This window comes from Psittacula echo (assembly GCF_963264785.1).
Source record: "Psittacula echo genome assembly, chromosome: 4".
NCBI lineage: Eukaryota > Metazoa > Chordata > Aves > Psittaciformes > Psittacidae > Psittacula > Psittacula echo.
The window spans coordinates 3,795,444-3,811,369 of NC_137738.1; the positions used below are offsets into that span (position 1 = coordinate 3,795,444).

Genomic DNA, 15,926 nt, shown 5'->3' on the forward strand with positions numbered 1-15,926 from the left:
TATGGTTTGTGTGTAAATCTGTTAGGTTAAAGTCTGCTAAACCCCAGAATTTATACAGTTGTGTAAATCTTTCCTTGGTGCAGCCACTTTGTCTAAAATGGGAAATACATTATAGAAAACACCTTTTTCTTGACAATTTTACCTGCAGCAGAATACTGAATTTGGAATAACCCAAACAAAGCAGCATTCATTAGCACTTAAGGATGACTTCATCCCACAGCTTTTATACTACTCTTTGAGTGTTATTAAATTTGAGTGTACCTCAGTATAAGAATCTGGGCATTACTGGTGGGCAAGCAGAAAAGAAGACTGGTTGCAATAACTTGCTAGAACATATGAAGTCAGCAGAAGAGTTGCAGATAAGGCTCACAAAGTCTGACTTGCAGTTTTCTGCACAGTCTGTGAAACTAAAATACATTTTGGGTTTAGTATTTACTTTTTACAGTGATTATTTCATATTGCTTGCAGTCACTAATTGGGAGGAGCTCAGAGGAATTTAGAATCATAGAATAGTTAGGGTTGGAAAGGACCTTACGATCATCCAGTTCCAACCCCCTGCCATGGGCAGGGACACCCCACACTAAACCATGCCACCCAAGGCCTCATCCAACCTGGCCTTGAACACCGCCAAGGATGGAGCATTCACAACCTCCCTGGGCAACCCATTCCAGTGCCTCACCACCCTCTCAGTAAAGAATTTCTTCCTTATATCCAATCTAAACTTCCCCTGTTTAAGTTTGAGCCCATTACCCCTTGTCCTGTCACTACAGTCCCTGATGAAGAGTCCATCACCAGCATCCTTAGGTCAAGGAAAAAATATATAGTGTTATCCTTTCAGCTCTAGTGGCCAAATTTTTAGTCTGAGTTTAACTGGAGTTCTTTCTCCAAATAAGTAAACTTGGCATAGTTTTCCCTCTAGGTCTATTTGTGATTGTATTTTTTCTCTGTACACTCAACAATGCAGCTACCTCAAATTATATCTCTTAGCTGAAAACATACATTTCCCTTTTAGCGATATTGAAATAGAAATAACTAAAAATTGTTCCTTTAAAATAGAGTGGAAACTTTTTGGACACACTTTAGCTTGTAGCAGATCTGAGTGGACAAGCAATATCTTAATTATGGTTGCTTTAAATGGAGTGTTACTAGAAAGGGGAGAAAACACTGTCACAAACTTAGACTGACCAATTTTTGAGTAACAGGAGTGATGTTCAGTTCTTTTGCCATTAATCTCTCTATTGCTGATGGAAGCACTAGCCCAAGGCTTCTGCCAAGCACCACGTTGTTCGTGTGATAAGGGAGGATTTGGTTACGGTCGAGCAAGTCTGAAAAATGGTAAACTGACAGCAAATCTGGGCTCATGGTTGGGAAGGCAGCTTTTGTGGTCACGTGCTTTTATTTGATGTGGTTCCTCGTGTCTCCTGTGCCAAATGGCGTAATGTACTAAAGTGATGAAACTGCAAAAGGGGGGAAAAAAAAAGGCAACTATTTACTTCAGCAACAAAGGAGAAAGAGAACGGGAAAGGAGATCAAAGCCCATAACATGAGGCTCGAAACAGGAAAAAAGAGCAAAAAGAAGGGAATTTCTTTCCACATGCTTCAGGCTACTCTTGCTTATAGTCATCATGAGTAATAAACCCTTTAAATGCTTGTGTAGGTCTGCAATGTTCTTCAGTTTCAAAATAAGGCAGGTGAGAACTTAGAGTTAAGAAGGGTGTATCCTGGTAAAAGCAAAGGCTACAGTCTATAAAGTCTGTAGTCTACTTTCCATCACTAGTACGTAGATTTGAACATGTTTTAACATTGGCCATGCTGACAGAAAAGCTCTTAGTTATTTTAAACCAGTATAAAAAGTCTTTCCGTGCAGAAGCAAGTTTCTTATTTATTTACATTTTCACAGATAGACAAATCTTCAACTGGATCATTCACAATCATTGAAATTGTTATTTCCCTATTTTTTTGCAGAAAGAATACATTGGATTAGGAACATTGCTTGGTGCAATCAGTATAATTTACCATTTTCTTTTGGTATAAAGCTCCTTAATGCTACATTCACACTGTATTCAGGCATAAATACCATTCTTCTTCCAGTGCTGGATCTCCTTCCCAAATACGTGCTTTTCATTCTTTCCCCCCTTGGAGCAAAAGTCAGTTTTGGGAGATGGGGAATGCTAATAGATAAGGCAAAAAGGAGCAAAATATTATATAGACAGTATTACACGTGTACAGGTGCCTAACTCTAGTACCATAGCCTGTGTTAGCACATAATGTTTACTTATTTATAAACTCTGGTATTTTTATTCCTGTGGGACCCTACAAGAAGTAGGGGGTGTCTAAAATAATCCTTATTTTCCAGAGTCAGCTAAAAAGTTTCCCAGCAATCTAGAGAAACCTTCATTTTAATGCTCTGAGGAAGGAGGAAGCAAAATGGATTGCATGGAAGAGATGGGATGAATGAGTTTACGGAAACTAGTCAGGCCCAAGAAAGCATGGGGAGAGTTGCAGGGGAGAGGTAGTTTAGGGATGGGATTAGGTGCATCTTCCTTCATGCCTCCAAGTCTGCCTTGCCAGGCCACCTGGTCTTCTGAGCATGGGACTTGGAAGCATCCCACCTCTTCTGTAGTGAAGTGATGTTTTTAAGGAAGGGGAAATAACTGGTTCTTTACACATAAATACCCAAGAACAAAACCAGTCACTTCTGTAAACCTGTGAATTAATGCTAAGGCTCTTTTTTTTAAGAATCATTTATTGAGAAAGACATTTTAATGTAATTATAAGCTATCAAGAAATGGGAAATAGCTTTTCATTTTGTATGTGGGTCTGAATAAATAGATCCATTGAGAAACAGACAGAGCAAGTCTCTTGGAATGCACCAGTCAACAGCACAAATGTAAACATACTCCAGCTACACTCTCTGCACTTGTATTTCAGCACGTCTCAGAACAGAACTGCCATTAATGCTGGCTGACTGCTGCTCTTGTTGAATTCAGTGGTGAGTTCCTGACAAAGTCCAGTTTACTTTGCAGACGATGGACCAGAACCACATTGTGTCTGACACTCTGGAAACTCTGGTCTGTCTTAAAGTGAAGCGTATGAAGTTGGTTTGCAGCTGAGTAGGTTGAGGATGACAGCAAGGGAATAAAATGCTGAGGACAACAGATCTTTGTCTCTGTGTTCCAATGTGTTCATACAACCTTATCTCCTAGATAAGGTAGACCTACCACATATTTATCCTCATCTGGTACCAGTCCTGATGAAACAGAATCCACTAAGACTGTTGCTCCATGAATTCAGATAATTACAGAATGCCAATAGGAAAATCTGTTAGAATCTTAGCCTTTAAAAACTACCAAGTTGCTGGAAAAAAAACTGTGTGAAACTCAAACGCAATTCATTTGATTGTGCTGAAACTGGACTTATTCTGGCAGCTGTAGGGGAGCAGTATCAGTTAGACTGTGGTTAAAAATAAAATAACTTCATATCTCGATTTTTTTGTTAGGGTTTTTTTGGGGTCTTTTTTTTATTGTTGTCTTGATAAATGAATGTCACCAAACCTGATCGTGTGATGTTATAGTTGTCTTTATTCCAAAGTATAAAAATGTGGTTCATCTGTAGGGGATAGTGATACCAAGAAGGAAAGCTTAATCACAAACGGAGGTATGTAAGATCTATGCTCCAAGAGTCCCAACTGTCTGGAAAACAGACCTGATGTGCAGGAATCTTTAGCTTCTGCTGGTGAAATCTCTTGCCAAATACAGTGTCCTTGACTATAAAAGGCTGCTTATGGCATTCTTTGTCTTAAACATTTTTGATTGGGCTTTGTAAAAAGCAGTGTTAGATACTGAGTTGCATGCTGAAATTCCCTTGCCTAATTTTCTCCATTTCACATATTTTATTGCTTCTTTTACAGATCCTTCTTATTTGACATTTAAGTCACTTCTTCCTTCACCTGCAGGTTTATTACAGGGTCAAAGGAATTACTGTAGCCTCTTGTCCTGTCTCATGATTGTGAGGTACTTCAAATATGTTGCTTTGGCATGACAGGGGCATAGAACAGCGTAGTCAAATCAAACTCTGAGCAATAACTTCCCTACGTGTTTAAAAATAAAAGGTAAATATAAGTTTCATTAGGCAAATGTACCTTAATTACTCAATGTTTATAGAATATTTTGCGATGGTCAGAGGCAAGGTCCTGTGCAAATGCAGTATTTTATTAAAATATTTAATAAGCAGATTCTCTGACCCAGTAGAGGGAACAAAGGTGCCTGGCCTCTCTTAATTTTCCCTACCCATAATTATTTCTACAGAACATAAATTACATATTGTACAGCTTTATTCTGTTTTCAGAGGATAATTACGCTAGAATTTCCAGCCTTCTTTCTGTGGAGGGACCTCTTTCTCAGAAACCACACCTTGTAGCAGGCTGTTTTTCATTTGAGAAGCGTTGAATTCCCATTTTTGTCAACAAGTTTTTATGGATTCACTACTTTCAAAAGATGGATACAGGTAAAAATGGGAAGCTCTTATTCACAGATCACCTCATAGCAGCCTTCCAGTATCTGAAGGGAGCCTGTAAGGGTGCTGGAGAGGAACTCTTCCTTAGCAACTGTAGTGATAGGACAAGGGGTAATGGGTTCAAACTTAAACAAGGGAAGTTTAGATTGGATATAAGGAGGAAATTCTGTACTGTGAGAGTGGTGAGGCACTGGAATGGGTTGCCCAGGGAAGTTGTGAATGCTCCATCCCTGGCGGTCTTCAAGGCCGGGTTGGACAGAGCCTTGGGTGAGATGGTTTAGTGTGAGGTGTCCCTGCCCATGGCAGGGGGGTTGGAACTGGATGATCTTAAGGTCCTTTCCAACCCTAACTATTCTATGATTCTGTGATTCTATGGTTCAGTCTGGAAGTTGTAGTGGAAGCTGATGATATAGGAGAGAAAGTTTTTTTTTTTGCATGTGAAATCTGTTAGCGATTACTTCTAATTTCATGCCTGCTACTGTAATCTTGAGAGGAGCCTGAAATTCTTGTTGTAGTCATCTGAACGTCTTCAGTGGTATCTCCATGATGAGGGGTAACTTGGACTTGGTTGCAAATGAGGCAAGGCAGAATGTAAAATGGGCAGTACGATTTGCTCTGTGTAGAAGATTGGAGGCTTTTATGGATATATTTACATAGTCATTTAAGGAGTTCAATAAGCTGAAAGACAGGGTCTTAAAGGAAGGTTCACAACCCCCTTGGAACAAACCAGAAGGAACAAGTTCTTCATTTGCCAGCACTAAAGACTGGTGGACCCACTATACTTTCAATTTCCTAAGAGCAAACTACTGTTTCAGAAATGTTCCAGCTTAGTAATAATCTCATAGTCACGCTTCACTGTTTCACTGTTTTTAACATCCACAAGTAGCAAAATTATATTCCCTTGTGAGTAATTGCAGTAAGGGGGTAACAGCAAGGAAACTGAATTGGGGGGGGTGTGTTTAAATCCCGTTGAAGTTTTTCTTCTCCTGGCAAAGTTTGTTTGTGTTTTTATGTAGCTGTGGTGTGCTCAAGGCTTTTTTTATTTTTTTCCATCATTGCATATGCAAAATCCAGACCTGCAGAACTGTTCCATGTGGTGAGCAGTCTGCTGAACCCAGACTGTTTTGCCTGAGTAGCAGATTTCCATATACCTCATTATGAGTTTGGGTTTTTTGATTTATGTAGGCTCTGTTCCTTCAAAGGGATGTACGACTGTAGACTTTTATACCTACCAAAGTGATATCTTATCAAGCACTGTGGAAAACTCAAGGGCAGGTCCCACTAGAGAATAAGAGCCTTGTTTTGCAGATAACTTTCTTTCCAGCCTGTTTAATCTTTCATGGAAACAGCATGTAAACAGGAGTCCACAAAGTAACTTAGCTTTTGAAGCTTTTTAATTGCACCCAACAAGGTTCTGGATGTTTAGTGAATGATGTAAGCCACAGTGTGTGATGCAGATTTATACCCCTTTTGATTGGTAAAATACTATAAGAAGGATTTAGGTCAGTACTGCTAAAAGAAAGCAGTATGGACTTTAGCTGGTTGTTGCCTTGTGCAACCTGATTTAAATAAAAAGTGCTAGATCTTTCCACACCAAAGAAGCCATTATCCTCAGCAATAGCAGGCATGCTTCAGTCTCTCATCCTATGATGAAGGCAATTGATTAAGGTACCTAAATACACCTCTGAAGTTATCTTACTTCTGTGGATTCCTACCATTCAGTTTTCCAGTCTGTGTATGGACAGAGTTAATACCTTTGTTCTTATTATTTCCTTCTGGGGTTGAACAAAATCATAAAACAATGTAGGCTGGGGAGGACCTCTGGATATTACCTGGCCAAGCCCCACCTCAGAGCAGGGCTAGCTTAGATCAGCATACTCATGGGCAGCTGTTCAGCTGAGCACCTCTGATGACAGAGATGCCCCAGCCCTTCTGGGCCTATCTTCCAGTATTTGATTACTGTCATTGGGAAAACGTTTTTCCTAATAGCTAACCAGAATTTCCTTTGTTGCAACATGTCTGCATTGCCTTTCATCCTGTCACTGTGCACTTAATAGAAGACTGGCTCTGTTTCTCTATAATTTTTCCATTAGATGACTGAAGGCATCAATATGCCTTCAATAACAATATGCCTTCAACTTCCCTCTTCAATATCACCCCCCTCTTCCTCCTCAGTGTTCTCTTTAGACTGAACAAACCCACTTCTTTCGGCATCCCCCCCTTACATCATGTACCTAATAATCTTTTTGCCCCCATTGCCCCCTTGATCTAGTACATTAACTCTGTTGTATTGGAAGGCACGAAACTGGACTAGATGGCATAACTGACATTTGCACATATCAACCTATTACTTCTCAGTCCTTATTATTTTGCTTTGCGTAGCTGTTTTGATTGAAGGTGCCTTTTTGAGTAATTCAAGATTCAGAGTCTCTCCTGCCACGTTAACAAGATATCTTAACTACAGTGGTTGACATCTTATTGATGAGGGCTAAGAAACAGAACTGTTTAAAATGGAAAAAGCTATTTCCTGAGAGAATGCTTTGCATTAGTGATACTCTTGATTAAAGTAGTTTAATTACAGTAGGTCATGGTATAACCTGGTTTTATAGATGGTATCACTCAATACTTTTTATATCACCACAGCATAAAATTCACTTGCTCATTAAGGCCCTCTGATTTTCCGAATAGGGAAAGAGAACAGTGTAGAAATCACTTTCAAATCGCAGGGACTGTACATGTAATGTAGTGTTCTATTAACTTCTGTTCCTAGTGCACTTGGAGGATCATCTGCCCTTCACATCCCAGCCTTTCCCGGTGGAGGTTGTCTTATCGACTATGTACCCCAAGTATGCCAGCTGCTAACAAACAAGGTAAGTTAGTAAAGAGAACTCAGTTATCCTTTCTCTTATGTGCTGGGCTGTACTGTGTTGCAGTAACACGCTATAGCATTTCTATAGACATAGTTTTTCTTCTGCCAGGTCCAAGCACTCTACACTTAAGGTGAACTGCTACACAAGGAATATCTTCTTGATAAGAGCTGAGCTCCTAAGCAGAGTGTTAAATACAATGACTCTTTTAAGTAAAAAAAGCTTGTTTGGGATCACATCCTGGAGTGGGATTTTCTTCCTGTGACACATTAAGATTTAGGACAAAATGTTACTGTATGGTACAACAACTGTAGCATATTATTTCGCTACTAGATACAGATGTAGTTTGCATATTATTTTTCCAGTTGGAAGTTCTCATACCATAGTCATCATTGTAGGTTTTGAGTACTTTCAGTAATTTTCTTCTCAGCTCTTTCATCCAGATGAACTGAATCAGCAGTCTATTTGGACGTTTATGCAGCAACAACTGTTTAAGGTTGCTGAAAAGGTTGCGTTCTGGTTAGCTTGCTGTTTAAACAAAAAAGAGTGACTATAGTATTTTGAAAGCATCTCCATTATTTAAGTGTAATCTTCAAAAGAAAGCTTAGGTGCCAACAGCTAGGAATCTCCCTATTACAGACCTCCTATTGTATATTATTTTTACCTTCAATTGTCCAAATGAGGAAAATAATTTTATCTTTTAGCAAAAGTTCTTCAAAATATGTTTCCGTAATTATATTGGAGCCTATCTTTAGAGTTGTTTTTGTTGTGGCTTTCTGTTCAAATTACTTTCTGTTTTTAAAATCGGCAAATACACAGGACTGCTTTTATCCTTTCTTAAACAAAGTCGCTTAAGCAAACTTATCATATGTTTTCCTTTTCCCAAAATAACATTTCAGATCCTACACAGAACCTTCAAAATCATTGCAGTTTTTTATAAAATGCAATAAGTCTTCAATTTATAAATAAAATGTAATTTTAAGGGGTACAGAATAGCTCTCAGCAATGATTGTAGCAAAGCTTTTTCAAAAAATTTGAGAAAGCATTTGCCAGCCAAGGATTTCTGATATTCCCATAGCCAAGAAAAATATCCTTCCTCTTCTTTTCATGTTCGGTGGGGAAAAAGGAGTCTTAAAATGTTAGTTTTCATTCTGGACGACAAAGGGGTTTGTATAGGGAATCACATACGGAACCATACTGTACGCACTTGAAATAAACAGTTGTAAACCAGATGCTCTTGCAGCCTGACAACACATGCATTGTTTCTGTTACAGGTCAGACCCTGTTCATGCTGTTCTGCTAAGTAATCCCATTCAAATCAATAAGAAAACATACACGGTGCGAGGAGAATTTTGCCTGAAGTCTTCCAAGTTTAGCATTGTTGGGTTTTGCCAGGATGGAAGCCTTTCAAAACCCAGAATGCCTCAGAAATTGATGTTCGCAGTTGAGTAGGTGGCTCTCTGAGTCAGCATGAAACCACTGAGAGAGCTTAGCGTTAAGAAGATTTTGTTGGAGGTGCAGTCTCCAGAAAACACCCAAGATCAGTTGTGAAATACTTTTCTTTTCTTTTCTTTTCTTTTCTTTTCTTTTCTTTTCTTTTCTTTTCTTTTCTTTTCTTTTCTTTTCTTTTCTTTTCTTTTCTTTTCTTTTCTTTTCTTTTCTTTTCTTTTCTTTTCTTTTCTTTTCATAACCAGAATGTTATTTTGGCACTGAACCAACTGTCAGTTCAGGTAATTATGATTTGCCTATCACGGCTTCCTGCTCAAACTTCAGCAAGGCAAGGCCACGCATTGCTTTTCTTCTCTCTTCATCTTGTGCAGTTAAACAGTGCTTCAGTACGTTGTGAAACGCTAAGTTTCACTCAGAAGTGAGTGAAGAGATTTCTTTGTGCAAGAAGAGATTTTCTTTGTGCAAGATCCAGTGTTTGTTTTAAAGGCATTTTAGGATTCTTTAGGGAAATCGTGTAAGCTAAATGTAGGATTCAGAGCTGCCACCATGACAGACATAAATTTTCCTTTACAAGGAATATATGACAAATTGGGACCATTGGCTTTTTTAATCTTTTTATAGCTCTGGATTTGTTTGTCTCTTTTCTTTCTTAAGGTACAATATGTTATTCAGGGATACCATAAGAGAAGAGAGTATATTGCAGCTTTCCTGAGTCACTTTGGAACGTAAGTTTTCTTTTGATACATTATTTTCTGTAGCGTGGGGGAAAGTGGTGTTTTCTGCACATGATCTTTGGTTGTGTGACTGCTGTCCACTGGATTAAATGGAATCTGGTCATTTTTCACAGAATGATGGGTGTAGATTGTCCCTCTGTGGCAGTGCTGGGATGAAGTTCACCCTTACTTCTGTGCCAGTTGCTGATCTGATTTTACTAGAAAATAGCTGGTGATGGGAAAAGGACGGTTGGGGTTTTCTGCTTGTGCAAAAGAAATATGCTCATTCCTGAATAAATGACTGGAGGGGTCCTACAGTAATAGGCAGTCACTGAGGCGAGAGGATGGGGAAGTGGGTACAGTTACAAGCCTTGCAGAAGCCAGAAACCACTGCTTGGCAGGAAGGCAGGACTTGGAGACAGCTGCTTCCACTGCTGAGCAGGATCTTGTTTGGAGAGAGAAAGGGCTGTCAGATCATGTTGAATACCTGCTGCTCAAAGGGCCTGGCATGACAACATGTTAGCTTCACAAATCAACTAACCAGGTGCACCTTGTCACCATGAAGTGTAGGCACTTTGGTTTCCCACTGAAATCCTGACTCAAGCGAGAGTCCAGGAGCCTATCCAAGAGTGACTGCCTGACCAGCAGTGCTTCATGTCATTGTGAGGAGGGGGTTTCTGCTTTCAAGTGGTGATACCAAATGACATGAATAGTCAGGAGCCCTTCAACTCTCTGGTCTCTCAAATGAAGGTAGGAAGACAAGTGGCTTCTAGTATGCACCCAAATTTTGTAGAACTCTAGATAGGTAACAATGACTTGGACTGGACATATGAACAGGCATGATACATGAGTTGATGCAAGCTCAATCCTTATGAAAACAAGATACTTCCTTTTCTTCTGAGAAAACTACAGTATAGAAGTGGCCCAGGTATGCCTATGTATTTATTTCACTCATAAAGTGGTTCATGAGTCCTGATACTGCTTGAGGCCGTTAGAGAATACCGACTCTGGGTGATTGAAACTTTTATTCCATCTGATAAGCAAGTCTTCTATATTTAATTTTTCATATGGTCTTGTGCTTTGCTTTTTATATATTTATCCGTTTGAATTTTCAAATCTAAACTCTTCTCAGCCTGCGCGTTTTCAAAGTTACTGTCACCTACTACAGAGTTACTAAATTATCTTAATCTGAGTAACATACAGGGAATTTGTGCATGTAGTTTTTATCAATTTAGTATTGCAGCTGCGTTAGCAGCTCTCCTTTCATTCTAAAGCGTATTTATGTAAACTGAATACGACCTTTCTTTGGGTAAGAAGCTCCAATAACAGAATAAGTAAGATTATTAAGATGAAAAATGTAATTTAATTTTCATTCAGCTAGCAAATTATAAGTTAATAAATAAATAAACGCCTGGAAGTTTCTGAAACAAACATAGAAACAAAACAATCCCTATAATACAGATTTCACATATTTATCATCCAGTATTAGAATGAATGGTAGATAAAAATTGTACTCATTTTTTTGTTTGGATTTTTTTTGTTGGTAGTGGTGTGGTGGAATATGATGCAGAAGGCTTCACAAAACTTACCCTGCTGCTGATGTGGAAAGATTTTTGCTTTCTTGTTCACAGTGAGTAACACTTTGCCTCAGGCATAAATGTCTATCGTTGTGAAGATACAAGTTCATAAACAAAAAAATACAATTACAGGAAACAAATTAAAAGTTCTAGCTATATTTGTGCATTGGTGAATGTATTTTTGATGTGACCGTGACACTTTGAAAGCACAAAATCCTGATTGTATTTGGAGAAGGAGAGAGGATCCACATCAATAGCGTGCTGCCTGCTTTGCAGAATGCCAGAAGCATTATGGGAAGGTTTTCTGATAATTTGACTCAAGATTAAGTTCAAAGTTGTACATGCCTAAAATCTCCTGTAATTGTCAGGAATTGCTGCACTGATAGTGATAGTAAAGACACTTTAGTGTAAGGAAAAATCTATTAAATGAGAAATAACACTATACTGTCATTACGAACCAAAAGTTATTCCTACACTGGAACTGTGTAGGCAAAACTGTCTAGCAGTTTGCTACAGTGTGTAGCTAGATTTCCTGTAATCTGAAGTTTTTAAATCAAGATCGTATTACTTTAAAAAGACATTCTTAATTTAATAAATATGTAAGAATTAATTCATGTAAAAATTGGTACATCTGGTTTGTTACTGCCTTGTACATGTTACCTTAAATAGCAGTTATTATTTTTCCTATGGTAAGGTGAAATTCACAGCTATCAAAGAGATTTTGGTCTGAGGAAGTCCAGTCATTCTACCCTTTATTTTTGATCATTACACTTCTCATGTCTGTTTAAAATAATTACAGTGCAATCTGGGCAGCTGCAACATTAGTGCTTGTAAACACTCTAGTGCTGGAATATATCAGAGTATGTAATTTTTGATTGGGGGCTAGCTTTTCATGTGGTAAACTGTGATGTCTTAATGACATCCTAGATATTTGTCCCAGAGTTTTTAAAGCATGAGGTGGGGATTGCAGTTGTTCAGAGAAGTCTTTTTCCATGTGTTGTATTGAAGGTCATAAAAAATGGTCTCACTGATCCATTTGGTTTCATCACCTAAGATTTCCAGACAATAATGACCATAAGGGGCCTAGAAAACTCAAACCTGAAATTAAGAAACTTCCATCACATTAATATGACTTACATTGTGGGGAGAAAAAAGAAAGAAAACTGACACTTCCTGAAAAATTGTCCTTATTACATCTTTACTTACTCTTCAGCTCAAATGAGAATTGGTCACTGAGTGATTGTCTTCTGTAAGATGATGCTTTTTTATGTATAACCTTCTTGAAGATTTCTTACCTTTTCTACTCCCCAGTCTGTTTGGCTTAATTTTATTAGTGTTAAAATTCCTGTGGATTTGATTCTTTGCTATGGGATAATATAACTGAGTAGATGTTGAATCAGTTAGATTTCAGGGGAATCAAAATTCAAATTTCTGTTAAATAACAGAGTAGGTTTTAACTGTGTAATATTCAGAGTATCCAATTTAACTGACATGAAAGCTACAATTATAACTGAATACTTTATCACTATGTATTAACCCTGTGGCCTTAGAAATCATACATTGGCTTAGCTGTGTAAGCCATTGCATCACTCGCTTGTTGAACAACTCACTGCAAAAACATTTATGTTCCATGCACTGAAGGATATTGCAATGAAAGGACCGAAACCTGCACTTCATTTCCTGAGTGAAGTAATGTAGACTTTCATCTCTAAACCACTGACATAACTATGTATATTATGGTGAATATTTAGCAAGCGTCTAATAAAATGTCTGGGAGAGATAGCTGTAAGTTGAAAACTGTTCTACTTTCTGTATTTACTGTAGTATGTAGTCAAGGTATTCAGAGGAGAATAAATAGGTCAGTATACAGCAAGCACTGTGGCAGATCAACTGAAAGGAACCATAGTAAATTTTACTGGCATCTTAATTTTGGTTAAGATTTTGGGTTTAATGGAGATTGTGAGGTATGTAAACCCTAACAGGAGTTGTGTTTGCTTTGACAGATGCATTCAGGGATTTCAAAAATAACTCTTTTTGGTGACTGTATTCAAAGTTACAGACTTGTTTGGAAACTAGGAAGAAGTAAAATGAAATTATTCAGAGTAGTTTTTTTGAGTATACTGAGTGAAAAAAGAAACAGTAAAGTACTTCTGGATTGCAAAAGCCCAGTAACCTCAAAACAGTTTCACTTGGTAAATAGAACTGATTTGTGCTGTAGTTACAGAATGAAGAACAAAGTCTACTCACTCTATGTTAAAAAACAGAAGAGCTACCTAATTGCAAACTTAATCATTAGATTAATGTACTTGCTGAAGTTGTTGTATTAGATCAAAGACCAGTCAAAGGAACTCTTGCTTTAGTGGTTTAGTTTTAAGAATTAATCAGGTGCTTTCAAATATATGACAGAAGAAATAAACATTCAGAGAAGTTCATGCATCCATATAGAAGAGGAAATCATTAATCAGGTTTACTGCTTTTGATATTGATACTGGTTTTGGGTAAGTCTCAGTACGAAGCTTTGTAAGTTAACTTCAGTAAGCTGCTGATTTGTTTCTCATTTATAAATCAGCTATGATTAGGTTTTGGAGATAGTTTTTTCTTCATATTCTTGTTCCTGCAGACATTCTGTATATTTATACCATGTATAAATGTAAATGCAAGTTACATTAACTATGCATTATTAGCCTTATGGAGTGGACACAAGAGTAGGACTCCAGAGCAACCTGTGTACAGGCTTTTCAAAGATTGTTTCTTATATGACGAGATTTTTAGGTTATCAGCACAAAGGGCGTTGACAGAAGTTGGGCCAGTTGCACTAGCAAATGAAATGCTGCTTGTGTTAGTGGTTATTTGCTTAAAACATCTTGAAAAGGACAGCTGCTAAACTGAAAAGGTTTTGTTTCATTAAACAATATTTTGAGGGATAGAGAATGTTGGAAGCTGCCAGCATTTGTATCCTGAGTTTGTGGAGGATCTCAGACTTGGGTGAAGCTGGTGGGAACACTTGCTACCACTGACCTTGGCTTAACTGTAAGGGGTTTCAGGTTCTTTGTTGGGCAATGCCAGTCACCCACAAGGTCCAAGGTGCTGGTCATGTAAAAGCTAAAGTTTAATTATTGAGCTTTCTGTCTATGGAAGTGCCAACTGAAATAGGTTTTGTCCACCCTCTTACCTGTCTGTGCAGTTATGTGGTTACCTTTGTCAGAGAATAGATCAGAAACAGGCAATATGTCAATAAGAAGTTTTTTTACACAGGATAGAGAAGCAAGCCAGGGGCCTAGAGGATTATTTGGGTAATAGAAGTTTATACCAATGAGTGTCAGGCTTTGGGCAGACACCCACTTCTGGATTCAGGGCTTCTTTGGTGGAAGTCATAAGTGCCAGCTTCTGATGCATTCCTGTTTGATACTGCTATCTGCACGTTTGTCAGCAAAGCAATTTGTGCCCCTGCAATCAATTTACATCATTTGAATTGATGGCCTGATCTAAACAATGGATGTTCGCTCACATAAACCTCTGTTGGATCTGGATTAGCACATCCATCCACAGCCTCAGAAAGCAGCTTGGAAAATAAAGACACAAACAAAGAACTTTTGGTAACCATGGTTGTCAGATGGGGTTTGGAAGAAGGGGAAGGAGGGAAATAGGACATTTTGAGGAAAGAGCATTAGTAGCTGGGAAGACAAGTTTACACTGCTATGAAAAGAAAGTACAGTTTAGTAGTGTTTGGAGTACGAGCAGCATTTGCCTGCTCACTGCAAATAAACAAAATTGCATTGAAGAAGTAATTCACTCCACCAGCTTCCTCCCCAAGCAGAAATATCTCATTAGGCTTTGCGTATTGTTTCAATAATTCAGTAAAGCAACAATAATCCTTAGAATGTACGTAAATGTGAATTTTTCAAGCACCTGGTATAGTTTAAGACGTTACCTTTCCTTTAAAGGAGATTGCCCCAGCTCTGGAAAGTCAACCGAACACAGTTAATGAGCATTTGTCAGCCACTTCATCTATTCCTCCACCAGCTGTTTAAATAAACAAGTTAGACTTTGTAAATAGCTAGCAAGGAGGTTTGGTAAAGTCTTAAATAGAAGATTTTTCCAAGATGAACATGTGTCTGATTGCTTAGTGTTTACTATTTGGGATTAGGAGAACTTATGTGAGAAGGCAAAGGTATTTTCTTCACCTAAGATTGTACTTAGTGTTCTTTTTTAGACTGCTTCTGCCGATTCCTATTTGAAAAGTCACGTGCCTCTCCCTAATTCCATGGTCAGAGAGCTAAACAAATTATTTCTTAAATATTTTTATTATCCAAGCAATTTAAACCTAGAACATGAGACTGTTTCATGTTATTCCTGTAAAGATTTCAGTAAACATTTATCTGCCTGTAGTTTTGGCCATAGAGCCCTCTGTTATATAGGAGCTATAGATCTTGTTAAGTGTAAACATGAGGAGTAGCTAGTGTTTGTTGTTTTGATATGGTATTTAATGCAGTTGGATATGTTCAGTGATTCCTGTGCGCTGCTGGAGTATGGATAACCATTTGAGGGGGGTTAGTAGCTTTGGAGATGTGTATTTTTCAGTTTTCTGTCATGTAAGACTCAGTCACAAACCTTTTGGAAGCTGAAGAGAAGTTCACCTTCAAGAGTTTCTCATCTTCATCAATATCAGTGTCTCGCAGTGATCACAATTAACACTTAAAGTTCCAGGGAAAAACAAATCTTTGGAGGAAACGAAGATTGCATTCCCTCCTTCAGGGAAGTTATTCTCATTATGAGAGAGAAATCTCTTCAACAAACAGTATGGA

The 15,926-nt window shown here is 38.1% G+C and overlaps 1 protein-coding gene across 1 annotated transcript in view; it reads left to right on the forward strand.

Annotated features, from left to right (window-relative positions):
* BABAM2 (BRISC and BRCA1 A complex member 2) overlaps nt 1-15,926 on the forward strand; it is a gene marked incomplete at its 3' end in the record, with an annotated part of 158,877 nt that overhangs the window by 112,403 nt on the left and 30,548 nt on the right. Inside the window, exons 7-9 of the mRNA XM_080616680.1 lie at nt 7,286-7,385; nt 9,486-9,556; nt 11,092-11,174. Coding sequence (XP_080472806.1) covers nt 7,286-7,385; nt 9,486-9,556; nt 11,092-11,174 — 254 coding nt within the window. The remainder of the gene's footprint in view (nt 1-7,285; nt 7,386-9,485; nt 9,557-11,091; nt 11,175-15,926) is intronic.